General features: G+C 36.0%; 1 protein-coding gene across 1 annotated transcript in view; it reads right to left on the bottom strand.

Annotated features, from left to right (window-relative positions):
* LOC104524009 (myotubularin-related protein 13) overlaps nucleotides 1-23720 on the bottom strand; it is a gene marked incomplete at its 3' end in the record, with an annotated part of 112609 nt that overhangs the window by 57152 nt on the left and 31737 nt on the right. Inside the window, exon 3 of the mRNA XM_010166755.2 lies at nucleotides 7627-7764. Coding sequence (XP_010165057.2) covers nucleotides 7627-7764 — 138 coding nt within the window. The remainder of the gene's footprint in view (nucleotides 1-7626; nucleotides 7765-23720) is intronic.

Below are 23720 nucleotides of genomic sequence, written 5' to 3'. Positions count from 1 at the left end.
CTGAATCCTCTTTTCTTCTGCATCTTGACTTAGTTTCTAAAGTTATAAGGAGAATACAGTGCAGAGATCTGTAAACTAAATCTGACTCAAGTCCATAGAGCAGTTTGTCCACAAAATCTAACAGATAATACTACTATTATTAATATGTTTATTACAGAACAAAATTATTACCCACAAAATCACCAAGTTAACAAAAATCTATCTTTGCAGAAATCTTGATTGTGAGGGTTCCTTGTTCACAAACGTATGATTGTGACAGTCTGGGCATCTGAAACACAGAAGATACACAGGGGTCTTCTTGGCTTTTTAAAGACTGCCTTTTTTATTCTAGCCCCCACTGCATCTCTTGGAGAAACAGCACTGCCAAACTGTTAAATTTAGATATTTCTTAAATAAATTTTAAATCGTCATATTCCAAACTGTCACAAGGTTTCCTCTTGAACTTTTATGAACCTAATTTTGCCACAACTACCATATTAAAATTCTCCCTACTACTGATGTTAAGGGACTTACACAGCTTGAGAACACATTAGCATTTGCTCCATCAACATACAGCAGAATTATAGCGTACATGAACTGTAACTATTCCTCCTCTCCTGTCTTTTCACCCCCATCTTCAGAACTTGGCCATGTCCATTTTAATACTTGAACACGTATGTCCAAATCTGCCATTTACCAAATCTCCAATGCTGAAAACCAGCTGTCCATCCAGGCTTCACTGACATCACCTCTGACTGTGCCTAGTTGGATCACTCTGTCCTCTTCGGTGTTCGAACCACCTCTGCGGCAGGCAGCTCCGTGAACTGCCTTTGTTAGAGGTATCACTCACTGTCAGACATGAAATTAGAATTGTACTTTTATTAATTCACCCAGTCCTAGAGAGAATGAACATCTCTCATTACAAAACTTTCACTGTAGTACTTCATTCTAATTGTCAAAATCCATCTGCCCTATGCAAAATTTTGCACTGAAATTGTGCCAAGTTCAGCAAGCCTGTTGTTTTTCTACTAACTGCCCAGCAAAGGAGATTTAGAGATCATGCATGATTTCTTATTTTAAGAAAAACTATTTGAAGTTTGCTTAAGTAATCTCGTGCCAATTGCTCATTTGGGACAGATCCCTTTCTCTCCACGTGACTTAAGTCTCTGCTGGTCTTATTTGCAGCCAGATACGCTCTTAGTTGGTTTATTAACAATCAAAGGCCAACAAACATTCAGTATCAATTCACTTTATTTACTTTTCAGATTATACAAATGCATATATGCAATAAATTCTAACACATGTACAGAAGTTGAAATAAACTTAGCTGACTGCCTCCAGAAGACCAACATGCATCCTGCCAACAATCTGTTGTACAGAACTAAAACCACAGGTGCACAGATCTATTTCATGGCTTGTCTACACACACAGAATCGTACTACTGCAGTTAAACTTATATTGGAATAGATATACCAGCATAAAAGCCATTATCTTGACTTAATAATTTCAAAACAGGATAATAAACTGCAGTAATTCACAGTAGGGATTCTACCAACTCAAAAAGAAAAGGACTAAAGACAGAAAATGATGTGAAGATTGTAAAATTATCAAATAGAGTAACCTTGAGTCCGTGTAACAGCTCAGCTTATTCACTCCCTGAATACTACTGATACTTCAGAGGACTCGTAAATGATAACAAGGAGTTTGCATTGCACCTGCCAGCATTACACAAAATTTATACCACCAGTATCTATTCAATGTTTACCATTTAAGGCACCTCACTTTGAAAACTCCGTAAGGTGCTTATAAGCATTATCATCTAAACACACTGAAAGAACTTTGGAACAAAAGTAAACCAGTACCCATGCTTTCCACCTTTGGCAGCCATAGGCCAAAGCATATTTCTGGAGCGGGCCGTTAGGCTATGCACACCCCGGAACATCTGGGAACTCCAAGGTAAGGCACATGCAGTTGCCCTATAAAAGCTGAATTCCATGGGGAAATAATGAATAGCATTAAGTAGCTGCTTTCAATAAGTTAACCTTGGCACTGAAGAATGTTAAAGAACAACAGTAACAAGTCTTTAGCAAGAGTTATGCGTATGCAAATAGTATTGCAGAGCTTAGAGTTTACTCTATTTTTTTCAGAATTTTCCTAAAGGCAGCAAATGTGATTCATCGATTCCATCCTTCCAAGCATTACACACCTAATCTAAGACAAGGAGACTGCAGAGACCTAAACAACCTAAGCAGAACCAACAGCAAAAATCAAAAACTTGCTCTGGCAGGGGAATTGGACTGGATGATCTTTCAAGGTCTCTTCCAATCCCCAACATTCTGTGATTCTGTGATTCTGTGATTAAGAAAGCAGGTAAATTCATACTGTATTTTAACTCAGTAGTAATGGGTTTTATATAACATAGAACAGTATATGTGGAAGTACACCAAGGCAAAATTTTACATATTTTTGTTTTGCTTAATTAAAATACAGTCAATTAATTCCCTTAAATTGCATATGGGGAAACACATTAAAAAGACTTTCAGTGAATTAGTATTACTACTGTTTGAAAGTCAAATAAAGTACCTGATCTCTACTGACAAAGAAAAGTCTCTGCTTCAAAGACAGTACCCTCCTGTCCTGTGAGCTTGGGGGCACTGTGTAGACACAGAACAGGAGTAAAGAGGAAAAGGAGACTTCTACCCAAAACAAGCTTTTGCACCCTGCAACTGTATGAGTTCAAAGTGTGTGTGAATGCATGAGCCAGGGGATAAAGAGGACAGGAGGAATTACAGCCAGGGTTATTAGGAAGATGGAAATAAGCTTTCCTCTGTACAACTGTTCTCACTTTAACTTTCAGTTTTGGTCTAGAGAGGACCTAAAATGTACAAAAAGACATTAAAAATACAAGTCTAGTTCTTATCTTCTAGAACATTAGCTGCAACTTTCAGAACAAATTTATCATTTGGGATATGCACAAAACTATTAAACTTCATCTTAAGAATAACATGTTAATACAATATCCAAAGGGGGATCAGATTTCACACTTCAGAAAGGGTACAACTGAACTGAGTGTTCTCATCCTCTGCTACAAACCAAACATCAGTGACTCATCAAGCGGTATATGTTTTAACACAGCAGGATCACTAACTCTCCAGTCCAAGCATAAAAATTAAAACTTTATGAAGCATGAAGTCATTTTGTTGGCAGTTTTTCCCTTGACTCAGGAAATATTTGTGAATCTGCCATTTTATGGTTTGGGATTTTTACAATTTCTTTTTCCTCTTTTTTGCAAGGCGGCAGAGAGGAAGAGCATGTGAATGGCAGGAAATGGGAGATTTGTGAATTACTATTTGTGCATTTTCCAGAGTTATATATTTCATCCTATGAACTTTGTGATCACAATGTTTTAATGTACATATGCTTAAGGCAACACACAAGAATTATACAATCTTGCAGTAGGAAGATTGTTATAAACAAATGTTTGGGGTTTTGTGCTGATCTCATTGAGCAGATTTTCTGTAATGCAAGAAATGCAGTTGCACAGGCTCAATTACTGGCATAAATCATTCTCTAAATTTGTTGATGTCGGGGTTGAGGAGAGAGGATAAATTTCTTTCAAAGTGCAAAGCAGTGTACAATTTGACCATTAAGTTTCCAAATGATGTGAGTCAACATTTTTAAAAAAGATTCTATCTATGGTGCTCTTCCAAGCATTGTTAGTATAAATTCCAACTGTGTAATTGGTAAGAAGCACAGCTGAGGTCAGTACAAGTATCTGCTGAGTCAAAAGTATTAAATCAAGTCTTTGTGGAAGTGGAAGTAGTAACATTTAGAAATTGCTGTTAGAAATAAGAACCTCATTTTAGCAAACAGTGTACACGGCACACAGAACTATAAATATATGTATATATATATGTGTGTGTGTGTGTGAGCATGTGTGTGAGTACGCATTTTTTGATGGCTAATAAAGTTACACAGAGTAACTGAGTTAAGTTACAATTCTTCTCAACACTCTCTGGCTCCTCAACAGCTTCTGGCTTTAGTTGCCAGAAAAATAAGCTAAGTAGGCTATGGTTTTTGGTAGGTAGGACAAGATTTTCTTCAACTCAGTGAGATTTCAAGCAGATGTCAAATCAATAAGATCTGAAGTCCACAACAACGATCAAAATACAGTAATGAGGAGGGAAAAAGATCCCTACCAAACAACAACAAACCCAACAACAACAACAAAAAAAACCCTTAAAGGCACTGTGAGGGAAGAGGAAATAGGGATGTTTTGACTTATTCTCCTTCTTCTAATTCCTGTAGATACATGCAAGTTAGTATAGCATCCAGCTTTATTTGCTAGAGTATCTAAATGGTACCTTAAGATGGACAGAAACATGGATAAGATCAAGCATGTGCTGGAGACCCAAAAAGCTAAAAGGAGAAACCAGTGCAGTATCTCAGCTATCTTTCCACTTTTTATTGGTAGGAAGCTGAGGCGAGAGAGAAATCCTGCATACTGAATTGCTCTGAAACATACTAAGGAAGTCTTTAAATGACCCCCGCTTTACCATGGTTAATTCATTTTTAGACTGCCTCTAGTAGTCTAGTCATGTTCCAAAATTTAGTCTCCTGTTAAGGTCAAACTTTCAAATGCTTGATTTGAATCTCAGATCAGGAATATAACCCTACATAGCTTTAACAAATGTTCCTGGGACAATTAAGTGAGACTAGCATTGTAAAACAGAACAATTCATGAAGGATTACATGGCAAAGCAGTATCACCTGCATTCACAGTACCAGCTGAGTTCTATACCCATATTTAATGGAATACCATGTTTCACCTTGGTGTGCCTGAGTACAGATATGGAGTATTAATCAGACCAAATGTAACATCAATCTTTTTGATATATTATCACAACTTTATGAAAGCTGATAGCTAATCAAACTGACCAGCATCCATGCAGATAATAAATTCTGGGTCATTTCAGAATGACAGTACTGCAACAATGCAAATTATGATTCATAGAAGTCAACAAATAAAACAGTATTTTTGAAAGCTGAAAATAGGCCATCAGCTGATTACTAGAGCCTTTGCTTTTCTGTGGCAAACTTGTTATGACATGCAACTGCCAAGAGATTAAACTGAATCCCAGGCTTTCAGAGACACCAGGGAGAATACTTTTTTCCTGCAGACTATATAGCTTTTACAGTTGCTATATTAATCTTCCACTCCAGTTTGTCACGGGTATCACCTAGATATACCACATGAGTACAATCTCCTCACTTTTCAGGTAGCATTTATTTACAAATTATCCTGCAACAAAGAGCTGAAGCAAGAATGAAGGCAACTGAAATGACAGAAGTAGCCTTCTCAGATTCAGCTTGATCAATTGTGTCAAAAGGATTCTTCTATTATTATTCAGGATGCTCAAAAAAAGTTAATTAGTTCTCTTCTACCATTCACAAGCTGAGAAATCAGTTTGTTTTCACTGCAGTTTAATTAACCACAGAAACTTTCAAGCACTTAATTCTAGTTTTCTGCAAAGACAATTCTGCCAAGACAAACATTTATTCTGCTCTAGCTGACTTCTGAGCAATCCCATGTATCAGCAAAGTTTACCTGGAGAAGGCTACTGGAAAAGAAGTAATCTTACTTTTATCTTAGTGAGTTATATCATCCCATTAAAAAAACCCAAAAAAACCAAAAAAACCCCGAACTTTATTTAACTGTGAAAATTACTGTCCAGATTTCATTTCAAGTCCTGGACACTATGTTTCATGGACTGTTTGTTTATTAAGGCATGCATCTGAATGGTTAAATCAATATAACTTTCATAGCCCAATGCTTCATAAGCTTATGTTTCATTACAGATTGTACATGTGCTGAATTCTTGTCTAATGACCATGTAACAGGGCACGTTCAATTATTCTCTTTGGGTTTTAGAAAGAAACAGGAAGTTTGGCTATAAACAATGCAGTCATAGAATAAATTTCACCACAGCAAGTTCATCTGAAAAATATGCATTCTTTATAACACAGCCAGGAATGGCATTATGAGAAGCAGCATCCTGCTGTGCTCAGTTTTGAGGTTTTGGGGGGTTTTTTTTGGTTGGTTGTTTTTTTATTCTTTTTTTGTATTAATATTTAGGCAATATAAGAAAAAAACCTTTTAGTTAATACTGGATGTTTTGTGATGAGCATTACTTGAAAGATGTGGATAGTGAATCAAAAGCAGCTGCTAGAAACCACAAGATAAATAACAAGTTTGCTAAATTTAGTATATGTTATGAAATACATAGAGTGGAGGAAGAGTCAGCTATTGTAAATTTCTATCAGCTGGGAAAAAATTGCTATAGAATATTTCACTCTACTTATAAAATAAAGGAAAGATCAGATTTCACACTTCAGAAAGGGTACAACTGAACTGAGTGTTCTCATCCTCTGCTACAAACCAAACATCACAAATAATGACAGAATATTTAATAAGATGTCAGTTGATTTATACTAAAATTTAGGACTAAAATGCATCTAATTTCTGTTTTTAACTCCTTTCAATAATCTACAAAAATATCCATCTAAACTGTAGAATTAATGAAATAATAACAACTATTATTCTCTGTCTTCCAATTGTGCCCAGAAAAAGCACAGTATTATTATGCCACATCTTTTAATTATTCTACAAACAGGGTAACATTTCAACTTGAGTATTAAACAGACAGAGTACATTTGGATTACTAAAATAATTTTCTTAAAATAATCAATAATGTTACAGTTCTTCACTAAAAGAGCAAAAAAATCACTTAGCCATCTATTTCATCTTAACTAATCTTACAATACTTAATGCCAAGGTTTTACTTATTTTTTAATTTTCATTTAGGAAAGAAAATATTTCAAAACATAACAATGACAGTCTGCAATTGCAGATTGGATTAAGTTTTCCCTAGGTTCTAGCTTCTAAAGATTCCAAGCATTATAACAAGCACCACAGCAGAGGTTCTGTGAAATACTTTACATTAAATGGGAAACAAAATGTCTATTTTTGAAAGGCTGAGGTTGCCCAAAAATAATAAAATACATGTTTTAAAACAAACACTGCCAAGTAGCTGACACCCATAATCTGACCTACCTAAAAACTGAAGAAATATTCTATCAATTTTTAAATCTTGCCATTTCCACTCACACAAATCTTGCCAATAAACGCAGTTACAGAAATATGTATATACATCACAGTGTACTTGTACACATTTGTCCTGTGCTGATCTGATAGAGCTGGCCAGCAGAGGGAGCAGAAGTTAATAAACCTTTTTCCTAGAACAAAGATGAGAATCATTGATGCTATGTCAAACATGGAAGTAAATGAAAGGAACACCATCTTGGCTGTCCCATTAAAAAAAAAAAAAACAAACCATGGTGGAGAAAAAGAAATTCTATGAAATGTTTTCGGTTGGGGATTTTTCTCCAAGGAGATAAAAACCAAAAAAACACAACCAAGTACATTGAGCTTACCTTTATGCAAAAATACATTAATTTCTGTATGACAAAAAAATACATCCTTACCAGGAACAGAAAAATATTTTCTAAAGTTGTTCTCTATAACATTAATCTATCAATTCTAGACACCTTTTTCTGCATTTTTGTTACTTATTGTAAAGTTTTTACCTGCAGGTTAATCTCTGCTTCATAGAAAGTTAAGCAGGAACAGTAGTGCCTCTCTGAGTCTATATCAGTCAAAACCACCACAAAGAACGTTGGCTGTTTTCTCTCTTTCGAAAGCTGCCATCCTCCAGGCTGGCAAAACTAATGAAAAAAAAAAAAAAAAAAAAAAAAAAAGGACACAGTTAAGCAGTAATATAAATTGTTTTAAGAAACAATATAACAGAGCATTATCTGAAACAAGTTCATTTCATTTAAAGTGAACCTATGTAGGGTTGCAAAATTTGGAGAGAATGGGGAAAACCCAGTAGGTCTTGGAGCTGGTGAGACTGATATAAATCTAGCTCTACCAACATGAAGGGAGATACAATAAACTGTAAGAACTGGAGATGTGTTCCTTTCAATTCAGTATTCAAGATCATCTTTGCAGGGTTTAACAGGAGGCAACAGGAATAACTTGACACGTGCGGGTTTCATTGGGATAACAGGTTAGAATTGGAAGCTATAATTATTGTCTTGGAATCTCTCCACATTTTTAATTTCTCCACTGACTTCTCCATTAGTTTATCTAATCAAACACAGATATTCCACTTACATCTATTTGCAATGTTATCCAATACTTACTCCTACAAAAGATTATTTATAGAGCAATATTTTTCATTCATTCCCTGATTACCTCTATAAACTTCATTGCAAACACCTGAAATTTTGTAAGACATCATACTAAATCAGAGATACACGTTTCACCACCCCTGTGAAAAATATGTTCAAGTTTCGTGACTTCATACATCTCAGGGACTGAGAAAATCACTTGCTTCTTGAACTCAAAGAGTCTGCAGTTCTCCAAACACTTCATATGTACTAGAATAAGCTAGTTCCAAGCTCTTGCATCAAAGAGAAGATCAAACATATGCAATACTTAAACCACACGTCAAGTAAGTCTAAGTTCTTTCAGAGTTTGTTCCGTCAAGTTGACTAAGGCCATGGCAATGCAAGTCACCAGAACCAAAGACAGCAATTCTGACCTCAGAACAGAGATGCACAAGCAGCATGAAAAGAGAACTACAGCTCAAAAGCAAAGGGAAAGGTGTATGGTTTCTCTTCTTTTTTAAATGACTGGAGTAAACATCAATTAATAACTTGTTCCCAGTAAAGGAAGAGTGTGCTGAAATTCAGAAATCAGTTTGCTGAAGATTCTCAAGATCACCTTTATGGAATTTTGCACTGACTGCTTCTTTCACTTAAGGTTGAAGTCATATACATGAAAAACTGACAAATACATTATTATTATTAGCAAAATTATAAACTTAGAATTTACACAGGGTGAGGGTAATAGCCCCTGTATGTATCAAGAATAAAATAAAACAAAATCTAACACATTTCTAGAATTGTTAAACAATGCAGATACCAAAGGAACCAGAGAGATAGCTCAAAATCTCATGTTTCCAGCAACTGCTTCTTTGCCCTGGACAGCTGCTAAAAACTGAAACACCATGAAGAGCAAGTTGTAAACAAACGTTTACTACAGATTCATCTTTAGAACCTTGACAATAAAACCTGGGTAGTCTTAGGTGAACAGCAGTTAACACTCTGCCTCTGATATACAGTTTATTTTATGATCCTGGGAAAATCTTCAAAACCAAACTTCTATCATGTTACATTCTTCATATTCTAGATAGTCAGCTTAACACTTCTGAGTATGTATCCTTAGATGTGCTAAGCATCCCCTCTTGCATCTGAGAATAACTGTTCCAAACATCAAAAAGCACCCTGAGAAAAGACATCCTAGTCATTCCAAGCTAAGCATCCAGTATTAGTCTATGATTTTGATAATACTGGCCTAATCTCCCTTTGTTTTTCATCCCATGTCAGTTAAAAATAAGAAGATACCACTATTAATCTTGCAGGACTGCTGTAAAGATAATGTAATATGGTCAATATATACAGACATTATAACCAAAGCATCATCAAAATGTTTGACAATAAAATCATTAAAGTTCTGTATGTACTGCAGAGTTTAGGTGGTGTGTGGTAAATGAAGTCTGGAATCTGTAGCTCCAATAATATAAAACTTTCAAAACTCTGAACAGCTATTCGTGCAACGAGCATGAGTCAAAATGCAAAGAATGCAGTAAGATTCTGTTCATAAACAAAACCTTCCCATGGTACACCATTAAAATGGAATCATCCATACGAGGTAGGCCAAATCAAGGTTGCTTATGCAGTCCTAGTTCTGACACTTCTTAAGCTCTGAACGCTTGAGTTTATAATCTTAACGCTCTTTCAGATCTGCCAAGTCTCCCAGTTCTGACAGGGCAACCTTGCTGGTGCCATTGCCCTTTAGCTTTATGGGTAATTTCCCATCTCACACCTGTAAGTAGCACTGTACCAGATGTCCGAGTGTCTGGAATTCCTGGACAAACGACCATTCTGCACACACCAAACACCACCCTACTAAAGGCACAGAAGAGCTGGTATATCCAAATAATCCACAAACAACATATTCTGCACCCAAATGACAAACACATGAGCTTGGGACGTGTGGCTTATGCATAGCTGGTTTTCACATGATACACACAGAATTTAGGCAATTCTGAATTTTGAGGTATTAGTAGGTTCATTTTGAATATTCTTGTTATATTTATTTTAAGGTAACATTTACTTAAAAATAATTCTTTTTATCATCATAAGCCATTATAGCCAGGTCTACTGCATAAAATTTATACCAACATCTGCCCTGTAACCTGGGAAATGCAAAGGGAAAATCAACAACTATATTTTTAACCACCAGACGTGACTGCTGATCTGGGCAGTCTGCTCTCAATAGCATCCTCTCAATCTTTATGTATGTCTAAAACTTACTCATGTCAGTGAGAATTCTTTCCGATGTCAAAATGATTTTGTGTATAACATATCCTTTCTAGATTAAACTGTTTTACTAGAAAACAAGAATTAGTGATTGTTACGGAAAACTGATGAAGTAGAGCACCCCCACTGGCTACACAGAGAATCTGTGTTTTCAAATAAACTGGAAGGAATTTATAAATATAGAGGTTGAGGATGAAGACAACATGCTCCTCCAAGAAATTAAACAATGAATGATTCTCAGTTTCCTTAAAATAAGGTAATAAATATTAGTGTAATATGTGAAATGCAAACAACATTGAGAAAAACTTTCCAAATTAGTATAAATACAAGCTACTATCCAGTATGATTACTAGCACAGTCTGGTCACTAAGAACAGGAAAATGTTTTCTTACCAAACCAGATGCTATACCAAAACAGACAAAAGCACCACTGTAAATACAATTCAAAGGTCATGTGCTTCTTCAGTAAACAAGAAAAAAAACACAGAAGTTTAAAAACGAACATGCTCCCATATTGTTTCACTTATTTGCCAGAATTCTTGGAACCAGAACATAGCTTCTATCAAAGACACTGAAAATTAGCAAAAATCAGATTGTCCAACTCACTATTTATAGAAATAAATCTCTAATGGTGGTGAGTGGTTCAAATCAACTCCATATTACAACTGATTGCCTTCTAAAATCTGGTGCAAATATCCAGTTGTTCTGAATAATACGTAACAGAGATCTTAAATTCAAGGTGCTGAAATGACATTTCAAGCATTGTTTGAAACTGCAGGTGCCCACTGAAGCAAAGAACTTTATTCTAATTATTCCCACAAATGCTTTCAGACTAAACAAGAAATCAAATTTAAAAATTAGACACAGTGTTTTAAAAGAGTGTAGCTGGGCTTGTTACCTTTAAATTTTTTTACGTTGTCACTACAAGCCTTCTCTCTACAGTCTAGACATGATCAATGAATGTTTAAAAGTGTCACTTGTTTCTCCTAGTTTTTATAAGCCAAAACCAAAACAAATTTGTTCCTTCTTTCCTACCTAGAGCCATAGCCGTACTCTTACTCCTTGCCTTGTCCTTCTCTATTACAATAAATAATTTGCATAAATCAGCATATACCTTACATATACTGTATACAGCCTTGTTGTCTAGAATCACAGAATCATAGAATATCCTGAACTGGAAGGATCAGTGAGGATGGAGTCCAACTCCTGACACCACACAGTGCAACCTAAACGTCAAACCATGTATCTAAAGAGTATTGACCAAATGGTTCTTGAACACCGACGGGATTGAGGCCGCGACCATTTCCCTGGGGAGCACTCTAAAGCCTGTTGAAAAACTGAAGAAAATGTAAAAATAGTCACAATTTCTATTAAAGCACTGGAGGAATCAGGAGGTAGGAAGAAGGCTTACTGGATACTGTGGAAGTGAAGACTAAACACTATTATTGTACTGATACATAGTGATCAACTTTTATATTATTTGCCCTCCATACCTGTTGATCAGAAATTACTTGTTTGCTGAATTCAACATTAGAACTTTGTCATTTACCTCTGGGCCTGCACCCCAAGCACAACCAAGTCTACAACAAAAACTCGAACCAATATTCTAGTTGGGTCTGCGTAGCTACAGATGGGAAGACTGCTCCCTCTGCACTTTACATTGTTTTCTCTATCAACTATCTAGTCAGCTTTCCATCAGAAATCCAGTATCTCTAATGCCACTACCAAAGTAGAAAGGGAAAAACGCTTGTTCCGAAAGTTTACAACATGATACATTCTTTGCAAGTTATCTGTTGAAAGCATTGTTTGAAGAGTTTATACAGAAGAAAAGGTCTCTGACAAACCATCACAAAACCCTGCAAGTAAACAATTAAATAGTTATATTTAAAATGTATCCTCACACTATATATTTTCTTCAAAATACATGTGTACACATGTGTCTTGTTAAATAAAATCCAAAGCTATCTGGATGCACATAAAACATTTCAACTCTATTGACAAGATGTGAATTAAAAGATCACAAAATTACTTTAGAATTTAAAATATCTCATACAGATATCCACTCTCCTTTCTAGTTTAAATCTTTGATTCTCCCCTGGAACACTCTGGGCATAAAGTTTAATTTTATTAAGTCTGCTTTTGTAGGCTTTTACTTTTCAAATAAGCATGTTTTGTTTTTAACATGCATCATCATCATCTTTTCTACAAACCTCCCTGAAAATAACGGACCATGTTCTGGACATTATGTGAAGGAAGTGTGTTCCATCTGGACTTGCATAACCTAGCACCAGCTGCTGAGTATTTCACCATTTCACCATTCACTTATGTATGGAATTTTGGCAGGGGGAATTTTCTTTTTCAGATGCATACCTCTACTTAAAACAAAACAATTACAGTGCTCACTGGCATAATAAAAAAGCAATGTTATGAAGCTGTAAATCTGAGGAAATGCTTGGAGCTTTGGGGATACCTCTAAATGTAAACAGAATACAAAATATACACTGAATTTTGTAACATCTTCCTGCCTTTCTACATCTTGTATCTGAGAAATTGCATATTTATCCTTAGCCTAGTCTAAAATAAAATTAGTGTACTTAAAGTATACTCCAAATTATTTCCAGGTAAAAGTCTGTTTCAAGCATTGTAGAATATTCTGATGATAAACCATAAACAATTAAACTCACTCAAAGAAAAAAATTGCTTTTAACCATAATCAAATAAATTCATTCTTCATATTAAATGTTTGTGTTCTAATTTTCAGCACAAAATAGATAAAGAAGCACCTTTGTCCCTCTTAACTTATTCAATAATCAGTGCTCAGGAGTGCTTTGCAAAATGCATTGTGACACTAAGACAATGGTTAATTTGTTTGGGGTTTTTTTTTTCTGTTTTTACTGACCACTGTTGACACACTTGAGGAGATTTAGAAACATAAATGAGCATCTTATACATATTTAATTTATCAGTCAAGCATGAAATATTAACATTGCCTAATGCACTCTTCTTTCTCTCCTTCTCTCTCCCGCCTTCTTTCTTTCTCTTTTGACAGCAGTATCGTTGTGTTACAACAGCAGCCATAAACTTTTTCAAGTCTTTAATGACCTCCCAACTCATTTTCTAGATAATGCTATAAACTATCTTTCAGAAGATATACAGTAAATGTACAAGTACAATTACTGCATTGGTTGAATGTAAAAAAAGAAAAGTACAGCAGGGTAATTAATGTACATCACTCGACAACTACAAGTGGCACACAGTGAGCTATTTATAGGATCATAAATTTTGTTTTGACATTTTAATGCTTAAATATTCCTCCAGAGGAACTGGTCAATGTTATGTAAAATACTACTGTAATACACAAAGGCCTCATTATCTTATTTTTATAGCATACACCTACCCAATCAGATATTAAACCACAGGGTTAATACCATATCCGGCCCTGCTACCATGTTTGAAGATACATTCTGTTGCTCTCTAGCAATTGATAAAAAAAATGCAAGCAGCCTTGTCTTAAGAATATACCTGCCAGAGAAGGGTTTGAAGACTCAACAGTAAGAAAAAAGTGCGCGGATGTGGGGGTGGATGTAGTATGTGGTAATGCAGTGATTACTAAAAACCCCATTGAGCTGAACTGACAGAGGCCTAGCAGCTAAAAGGCCTGTGACTGCTGCAGCAAAACAGACTTAAGAGATTCAAGAGATGCCATCAGCCTCAAGATGACAAAATACAGAACAGGAAGTCCCAAAATACGCAAATGAATTAAAAAGTCAGAATTTGCTCTTAAAATAGAGAGATTAGACTAGAACATGCTTATAGAACAAATCACAAGAAGGGTAATATATACCTTAAAACTCCTGAATAAAACACACTCAGTCCAAACAAAATGATAATTTTTTATTTTTTTTTAAACTATACCTCTTCACAGTGCAACCCTCAAACTCACTTTTAAGTTCCAAAAAGTACCTGGAGGAGCAGCAGAATGAATGACAGGAAACCAGATCAACTCAAGCAGCAGGCCGCAAGTTAGCAAATGCAACACCAGGAAGGGATAGATGCGCTTCTAGATCTGGTTTGCAGGGAGCTTGTTCCAAAGCTCCCATGTTTTATATAAAATCTTCATGTAGGTCATACTCAACCTGCACAGGATTTAGCTAACTTCTGAATTTCACCTTGTCTGATACTTCCCCTCCATGGACTGAAACAAACAGGTTTCCTGAGACCATATCTAAATCTTCTGGTCTAACCATCCTTTAGAAATAACGCCAGCGAAATGGTGATGCCATGTATCCCAGTGAATTATCATTACCTCTTTCAATTGTTTTGGACATGAGACATCAAGTTAAAATACATTAATCTACCTTACCCTGTCCTTTTATTTTCAAATTCAAATACTGGTATAACCCAGTGTAGCTCCAAGATGTGGAACATGGACAACACAGCCCAAGCAGCTTTCTGCCAGTGTGGCGCAGAGAAAGCGCGTTCCTCCCAACGTCACCGCTTACACCTAGTAAGGGGAAATCAAGGGAAGGAAGGGATGGTTGGCATGGGGAAGTTTAAATGGGTTGGCAGTCACCTAGTCCAACATGAGCTCCTCTAGCCATGCGAATAGTAGAAGGGCTGAAAAGAGACTTGCCCAGGATCATCCTACAACCTGCTGCCTTGCCAAACACTCAGTCACAGCAACCACTGCCACCAGCCACTGCACTACATCTTGTGCTGCTGGATCACCATCACCCTCAAATTGATCGGAGATGCAAGGGACAGAGATAACTACAACAGTTCACTGCACCAACAGCTTTACTCAGCTAAGATAACTTAAATTAAAAATAAGCAAAGGAAATCACAGAAAGGGCAGTATATTTCTGGTCTGTTCATTTTGGGAATTTAACAATATTGCTTATATGCCTCACGTTACTATTTCCCACATACGGTCAAAATCAATTTCCCCATTTGCAGGTGTGAGTTTCCACAAAGAAACAGAAGAGAAAGTACATAAACACAGGAAAAAGGAAATGTGGCTAAAGGTCTCACAAACATCTTCTCATGTGAGTGAAAGCCTAGACTAGGACTTGAAATAAATAAAAAAGTTGACTGGATTGTGATATGAATGTATCCCATTAATGAAGTTCCCATTGCTGAATTTTACATTTCCACGGTGTTAATTAAGAAAAATATGAAATGCATTTCCTGTCAGCACTCTCACCAAGAACACAATAAAATAAGTAGCATGAAAAGAGAGCTGAAAAGTTTGGTGCTTTCCATTGAGTTTCAGCTTCCTGTGCAGAAAAATGGGATCAACAATATGAGGCATACTTGTCCTCTCTTCCCACCAAACTAAAGCTTGTATTATGACCACTGGGCGTTGCTACTGGACTACACTACAGGATGTCTTTAATGGGTGTGGTAAGAAAGTTTGTCTGGCAGAAGCTCCAGTATAGACAAAAAAGCCTTTGTGCCACTGTAGACGCTTTCATGTGCACTGCTAGCATGCCAGTGAACAGCTATTTTGATGAAAAGACTGTGTGTCCTCCAGGTAAGTTTGCAGAATTTAGCAGTTTCTGAACTAAGAAGATAATAAGAGATTCCAAAACTTGACAAAACGAAACTTCAGAGAGGTTTGGTACTGAGAAAGTTTGTACTTGTGAGTTCCTATCTAATCACAGTAACCACTTCTCCTTCTTGGCATTTCTCTGGTGTATCCCATGTTTGGAAGACATCTTAAACTTGAATTTTGAATAATCACCAGAAGAATGCAACTTGTATATTCTCCACCACATGGTAATTAAAACAGAGTAAAATAAAGCCTTAAAAGTTTTTATCTGTCATAAGGTGTTGCTGGAATAAAAAAAAATAATTTAGAAGGCAAAATGTGAGAACCTCTGATAAAATTCAACATTTTCAAACAGACTGGCTCAAGTAACTTGCATGCAAGAGAAAAGAAATGAGGAGCTCTTCACCACTGAAGTTAATATTCCACAAGTTTTCCAAAAGGGGAAAATCCCAGGGGAATGGAAACTGCAGGCATTATTCCTGTGTTTTAAAAGGGTAAAAAGAACGCCCATAGGAATATAGAGATTAGTTCAGCACCACAGTCATCTCAGGTAAATTAATAGAAGATAATTTGAAGCTGCATCAGACACAAAAATCAAAGATACAAATAGAATGATGACTGGTACGTTTCTGTAGAAAATAAGCCATTAAAACAATTTTTGGGGAGTGGGGTAATAGAAATACAATGCAGCTAATAAATGTAACCACAACCAGATGGTATACTCGGACTTTTTTTCTTTTTTTCTTGTTAAAGACATTTGATTTGATGCTTTGTGACAAATATATTTTAAAAGTATACTGGATGACATTAGTAAGGCATATATTCCATGGAATAAAAGACTAGATTGGTGATAGACTGGAAAAGATAACCATTAGCAGAGACACACATCCGTGAAGCTACCTCTACTGAAGAAGCATTAACTACTTCCTCACCCTCCTCCCAGCTAAAAAGTCTCATCCTTTTCCACGTGTCATTACTGGGCAGTCACAAAATTGCTACGAAAATCACTTTAGAACATGGTATAGAGAATATAGAAGAGAGTTTTCCAAATAAAACAAACAAACAAACAAAACCCCCCAAAAGCAAAAACCCCAAACAAAACCTAACGTAGGGCTGGAAAACAAGTGTCATATCTTGAGTTTAAAAGAGCTCAGCTTTTCTAGTTTATTGCAGAGAGAGTTAAGAAGCCCTTTACTGAGTAGGTAAGGTGTAGATAGGTAGATAAGGTGTTTGCTAGTAAGATATTTCAGATCAGAGTGTTCCAGATCCAGCGTATTACAAGACACAGAAGTAATCATCATAAAAATTCAAATCTCAAAATAAGATGTCACTCTCTAGTCAGTGAAGGAGATGGAAAACTCGAACAGGCTATCAGGGTAAGCATTAGGCTCCCCTCCATTGCAGTCCTTCAAGTAAAATTGACCAGCTTTTAGAAATTATTCAGTCCATGCATGTTGGTACAAGCCAGCCCAGACTGGGGTGGAACCTCGAAATCTGTGTATGAAACCTCTTGTTCTTTCCTTTTCAGGGCCTGAACACACTCACAACACTTGAAGCTCTATATTATGATAAGGTTATAATCAGATCTCATACTTCAGAGCTTCAACTATTCAAGCATAGAGATTTAGACAGAATTTCCACCTGAATACCTAAATGGATATCAGGGTTTTTGCAAGAGAGCCAGCGGCAGCAATCCAGCACTTCATGGGGCTGGCAGGTACTGCAGGAAAGTCTGGCTGGCCTGCCTTGCTTACGTGACTAAATGTTCTGTGTCAAACCAAGGGCTGAGAAGGAATTTTCTAACAAATCAAGCTGAGAGGAATTTAGGGATTTCTTTTGCTTATTTGTTTGCCTTTCTAGCATATGGCATGTTGGTATCATCAGTGCTATCAATTCCCTTACACTCAGGAGACGCTCTAATCTCATTCTCATCTCAAGAACACTATCAATGTGGACAGAACTGAAACTAGCTGGTGTAATTAGAATTGCTGGACACTGTATCACAAACCAATGGTGCTAATTAACAGACTCTAGTCAGAGTAAATAAACTGATGTATTACATATAGTCTTCTCTGTGATGTCAGAAAGAGGGGGGGAAAAAAAGCTCTACAAAACAATCTGATATGTTTTGAAAAGATAGTAAAATTTATTGTTTATGAGCGACATACTCAAAATGTTCTATCATTTTATATTGTAAAATATGGTTCTAGGAAAGTACTGAGTAGGACTGGATATGAAGGAATAAATATTTTTCAAGTGAGTTGGTAGGGATTAGATAATTCTATCTTAACTTGGTAATTTAATACAAAATAACTGGTCAGACTCAATACTTGTAAAATATTTTACTGCTTAAAAATGCCAGCTATTGGTAATTACCTAAAACAATGCAGTGTTAAGAGAACTGAAAAATGTAAGCTGTTATACTTACTGTTTGGAAGAAAATGCACCTTTCCCGCTCCGTCCCAAGACAGTTAACAAGGGCAGAAAAAAATATCCCCTATAATTTCACTTGCACATTTCAATGGCATACAAGTGTCCGCTGCAGTAACTCTATGCCCAGAAAAGGCCTTATCTCAGTTCTTTACGGGTGGGATAATTCCAGTCTCTTACATCCAAAGGCATCTGGACTGCCCTTATAGTTCTTTCAAACTGAACATCATCAATTATAGATAATCTCATAAAATACAGAGAGTAGAAACAGAAGCCACATCTTTTTCATGTAAACCACAAAAGAGATGGGGAAAATATATTGCTGTTGTTGTATATACATTTTTAAATTATTATCAAATAATAGATAAATCTATTGAACAGCATGAATTAATACCTGGAAAATTAAATTGAAAATATCACATTCTCATTGAAAACATTAAATAACTTACACCTTTCTTTCCCAAAATTAACCAAATGTTAGTGGTTCTCCTATATATACATCAAAATAGAAACACTAGTCAACCGTGGGGGGTTCCCTTCTACTGTCCCGTAAGCATACAGAGGAAACAGAAATATTTCAAGGCATCTGTAATGTCTTACATACTTTGAATAAAATAAAGAGCCAAAACACTTAACAGTACTGAATTTTATTCCAAATTATACCCAAGAGGAAGCCATCTGCAGGAAAAATAAAAAGTAAAACAAAATAAAACAACACACTTTTGACTTGGACATCGCTTGTGCAATACAGCTATCCAAAAGGACAGCATGTTCTTTTAAAAGAATGACTACTTATTCTTTCATGATACAGGCAACATAAAAATCACCTGAAAACTTTTGGGCTTTTTTAACTACTAAGAACAAATTATACAGTGTTTCAGTGAAACACTGAACTACTTTTGGTTCTTTTATTTTTTCCCTCATCTAACATAAAATATTGCCATTCTGGCTAAAGCCATCTCCAGAAGACTGTGAAACTGTTTGAAGTTACCCACAACCAAGCAAATCACAGTTGCTATGATCAAGTTTGAATGGAGACTAAAACCTAAGGTCTAAAATGCACTAATAGTTCAGCATTGACATCTACAAGGCCATGAAAGTTTGATGCCACTGCTTTAGACAACAGAAAATGTCAGGTAACATTTCAATAGATAAATAATATCCTATAGCTTAACTATACACTCACAGTAAAACAAAAAATCAATACATAAGGAAGACAATCATAAAATGCTACTACAAGACACAATCTATGTCAGCAAGATAATTATCTATGTCAGAAGTGTCAAAGATGACAACATCTCAAACATGATGGTCTCGTCTGAGCAGCAAGGGCTGCAAAGCTGCCTACAAATATATTGGCATATTCATCACTTGTCTCAGGAGTAATGATACAAGATGAGCAGAAATACTCTACTGCATGGAGCATTTCCTGACGCATCAATGTTTCCTACATTCCTAAGTCTCCAAAACATGAAACAGATCATACTAAAGAAAAATAATATGAAAAATATTTGCTGTAAAATCCAAACAAATTAAGTGAAAATTTGAAAATAACTATTCAGTACTGGACAAACATTAGAAGAATAATATATGTGTTTTGACAATATGTGTATAGGTTACATGAAAAAAAGAACCAAAAAACCAGCAAAAGAGCATCCTTTCAACAGTTGCATACCAGGAAACATGTGTTGACCCATGACATTTGAACAGCTAACGATACTGTCCTACACTCAACCTTTTAAAACATTACAGAATTTTTCTGCTATTTCCGTATTTGCTAGTCAACAGCATGCAGTTTAAGAAACAATTTATTTCTCTTACAAAAAAAGCATAACAGGCAGTAGATACAACCTAACGGGTTTGGCCCTCACAAACTTGGGAGTAGGTTGCCAAAATGATTTTTCAATTATGCACAGATTAGCATCAAAATAGAAACCAACAGACTATTTTTCAAGAAACAGTAACCCACCTCCCCGGATTTTCAGAATAATAACTATGTCCTTAAAAACTTAAGCCTCAGCAACTTGAAAACACTACTTGTGTAGAGACCAGGCCACAAACACCGGCCTACACATTTCTGCAAGTAGTCAGGAAGTTACTGTACTTTATTTCATGGACTACATTTCACCCAGAACAAAAAGAACTCCCCCTGTAAAGCCAGAACTATGTTCTAATTTCTTTTTAATTGAGCTCAAATCTTGAATACATGAATCTTAGCCTGAAAGTCAAACGTCCTAATGAATTTAATCTTTTGCAAAATTTTGCCTGGGGCTAGGAAATAAATACATTAAAGAAGAAACAGTTCCTCATACTACCACTGTAAAAAAAACTCATGCTGGCACTGCTGGTTTGAAAGACTGTAGCTTAGATATTTTCAGAGATAGTCTACACTGAAATAACAAAAAGCTATAGTATGTATATACTGAAAATACCAGCTAGATGACATTAGTTATAGTTCTATACTGACTTTTTTTCGTATTTAACATGGATTCAAACAACTTGTATCCAAGAATTCTCTTAGATTCATGTATGAAGAAGTTCATACCTCAGCAAAGCGAAATTTAAAGTCTTGTGCCTGAGGAGGAATTTATCAAAAGAAAACTATATAAGTACATTGACTTAACTGTTACTGTTTAGTGGTTTTTAAAGACCTGATTTAACTTTCTGTCCCCCATTAAGTACAGAAAATGATCCATTACAGTAAACACAGACAGACTGACATACAAGTCTACTGAAAATGTCTGTTGTCTTCCCCAAGCAATTACCTCTATTTACTGAAACATCAAAATTTTAAACTCTTTTTTCATAACTTAACCTCTCATAGCTAAAACCTAAAAATTGTTTGTATTACCATGGAACAAATGATGCATTTTAAAAACATACCTCCATGTCTGCTTTTTTTTAAAAAAAAGAAATAAAATAAACACAAGAATGCAAGAGAAGAGTGACTTAAGCAGATGAGCAGCAGATATAGGAAAGAAAAACATACCACAATACCAGGTCAAAATTAATCAGAGGGAACGGAGAGAACAGTTCTGCCAGGATCTAGACAATGTTATCTGAAACTATAGGTTATGAGAGAGCTCATGGACTGGTGTTCTTCATTTGTAAACCACAGCTAAACAGTATCTCCAAGTCATGGAAGTTGCCATCAAATGTCCACATGTAACTGCAAAGCTGTCAAACAGCCCCCTCCACACTGCCAGTAACAGAACTGACAGCCCCATGCCCTCAATTCATCAACTGATTCAAATGTTTTATGGTTCAAAACCAGTGAGAAACCACCACACTAGGGAAAGTTGGGAAAGAGGAAAAGGTCAACAAAAAGACGTCATTTATTTCATTATCGTTAAGCCAAAAGAAATTAGCAACATACAAAGATATATCAGCACTTCAGAGTAAAAACCGGATATATAAACACATTTACAGACTGACTGGCAGACCAAAACTTGAATCACTATCCACAAAGTCTATTTCAGTTGGTCTTCCCACCAGCATCCAGGAAAATATAATTTTCTGCCATAGCTGACCACCTACTCTTCCTGTCACCCAGTGACTCGCGTTTTTTTGACCCATTCTTCACTTACCTCTTGCTTTATCTTACACAGTTTCCTTTATAACTTCTAATAAATATCTTTCTTTTTACATTCTATGGACAAGTATGTGGTTTGTGATACCACATCCCTCAATCACTATACTGAACAATTGAAGCACTACAAATTTAACTAATTTTTAAAAATCATGCTGAGCAATTGCTTTTTCCTTGCTCCAACTACCTCAGTTCCTTTGCAGAACTCCTTCTTGTAAGCACAGAGCAATGTCAAGATTTTAAAAACTAGACCAAGAATTTACCTTCCCCTTACACAAACTCTTACATATATTCTCCCCCCAGCCCCTGTACTACTTTTCTTTACTATTTTTCTTATTTAACCACACACTTATTAATAACATTTTTTTGATGCAGGTATTCATTTTCTTCAGCACTTCCCAAAAATCAATATACACTGGAAAGTGTTCAAGTGTGCCTTAAGCCTTCTCATCTCTGAGCTGTCCTCCTGTGAAATGGTTTGGTTAAACTTTCCTCTTTTTTTTTGCTGCATTATTTACTTCTAAATACTCAGTTTATTCAATCAGTGCATACTTCAACTAATTGCCACCAAGAGCAGTACAATAAATCTTAAAATCAAATCTCTGTTAGTACTGAGGTACAAGATGCAATGCCTACTTTCCAATTCTTTCCTCATTTGTCATCTTGCCTTTGAACGCACGTCTACCACTGCAGTTACAGAAAGTTGCACCAGACAATTTCATTTGGGATTGTACAAAGATCTTTCACCTTAATCCAAACTTCACAGTGTAAGAGAGTCCTGCTATTTCTTTTTGTAGACATTTGTACACCTAAAGAACTCTCTCTTCATTACCTTTTGCCATCTAACTCAGCCTGACCTTCAACAGTGCTTACTTTGATCATACATTTTGATGGTGTCCCATTCATGAAGAGTGACATGCCTTTTTTGAAACTTTTTTCCTCCATTCAGGAAATTTCAAAACTATTAAAAAGCTGGACACAATGCACTTAATCACAGGAAAGCTGCTCCTACATTTGCATGGACAGATCTCTAGTGCTCATAAGGGGCAGACCTCGGTTTTATGTCTCACCAAAAGCTGCCTGTTCCCAAAAATATTTCTGCAAAACCACAGAGACAGCAATGCTGTAGCCATGACTCAACCCCAAGAGAATTGTCTGCTTTTCCCTGTACCACTATGAATTTTGTTCAATGTTTCTTTGCATATATTGAGTATTTTACTCCAAAGAGTCTTAGAGAAGAACAACTCGTAAAGAGAATTCACATCTCGTAAAAATTAAACTGGTAGGCTGCAGAAAGAAAATCTCAGAAGCAAAGTAACCTGTGACCTTTTTCCTAAACATAAAATCATAGCAATAAGGAAGAAGTAGTGTTACATATTTTAGCTCTTTAGTTGTAGATTACAGGACAAAGATTTTCCTATATACAACATTAATAACAAAATTATGTAAAATTTAAACTGATGGAATTGAACTGCCTAACACCGTCCACTTCTGCACACCCATCTTCATAAAGCTGGCACAGCAATATGTTACTTGCTGGCCTCCTGCCTGAAGTGTTGACTCCATCCTCTGACTGTAATAATAGCGATTACAATTTCTGGAATGATATGATGGGATTTGAACAATCCAGGCATTCTTCCACTTCTGTGGTGACTGTGCATTT

This window comes from Antrostomus carolinensis, unplaced genomic scaffold (genome assembly GCF_000700745.2).
Source record: "Antrostomus carolinensis isolate BGI_N321 unplaced genomic scaffold, ASM70074v2 scaffold13244, whole genome shotgun sequence".
NCBI lineage: Eukaryota > Metazoa > Chordata > Aves > Caprimulgiformes > Caprimulgidae > Antrostomus > Antrostomus carolinensis.
This window is presented reverse-complemented; position numbering and strand designations above follow the sequence as displayed.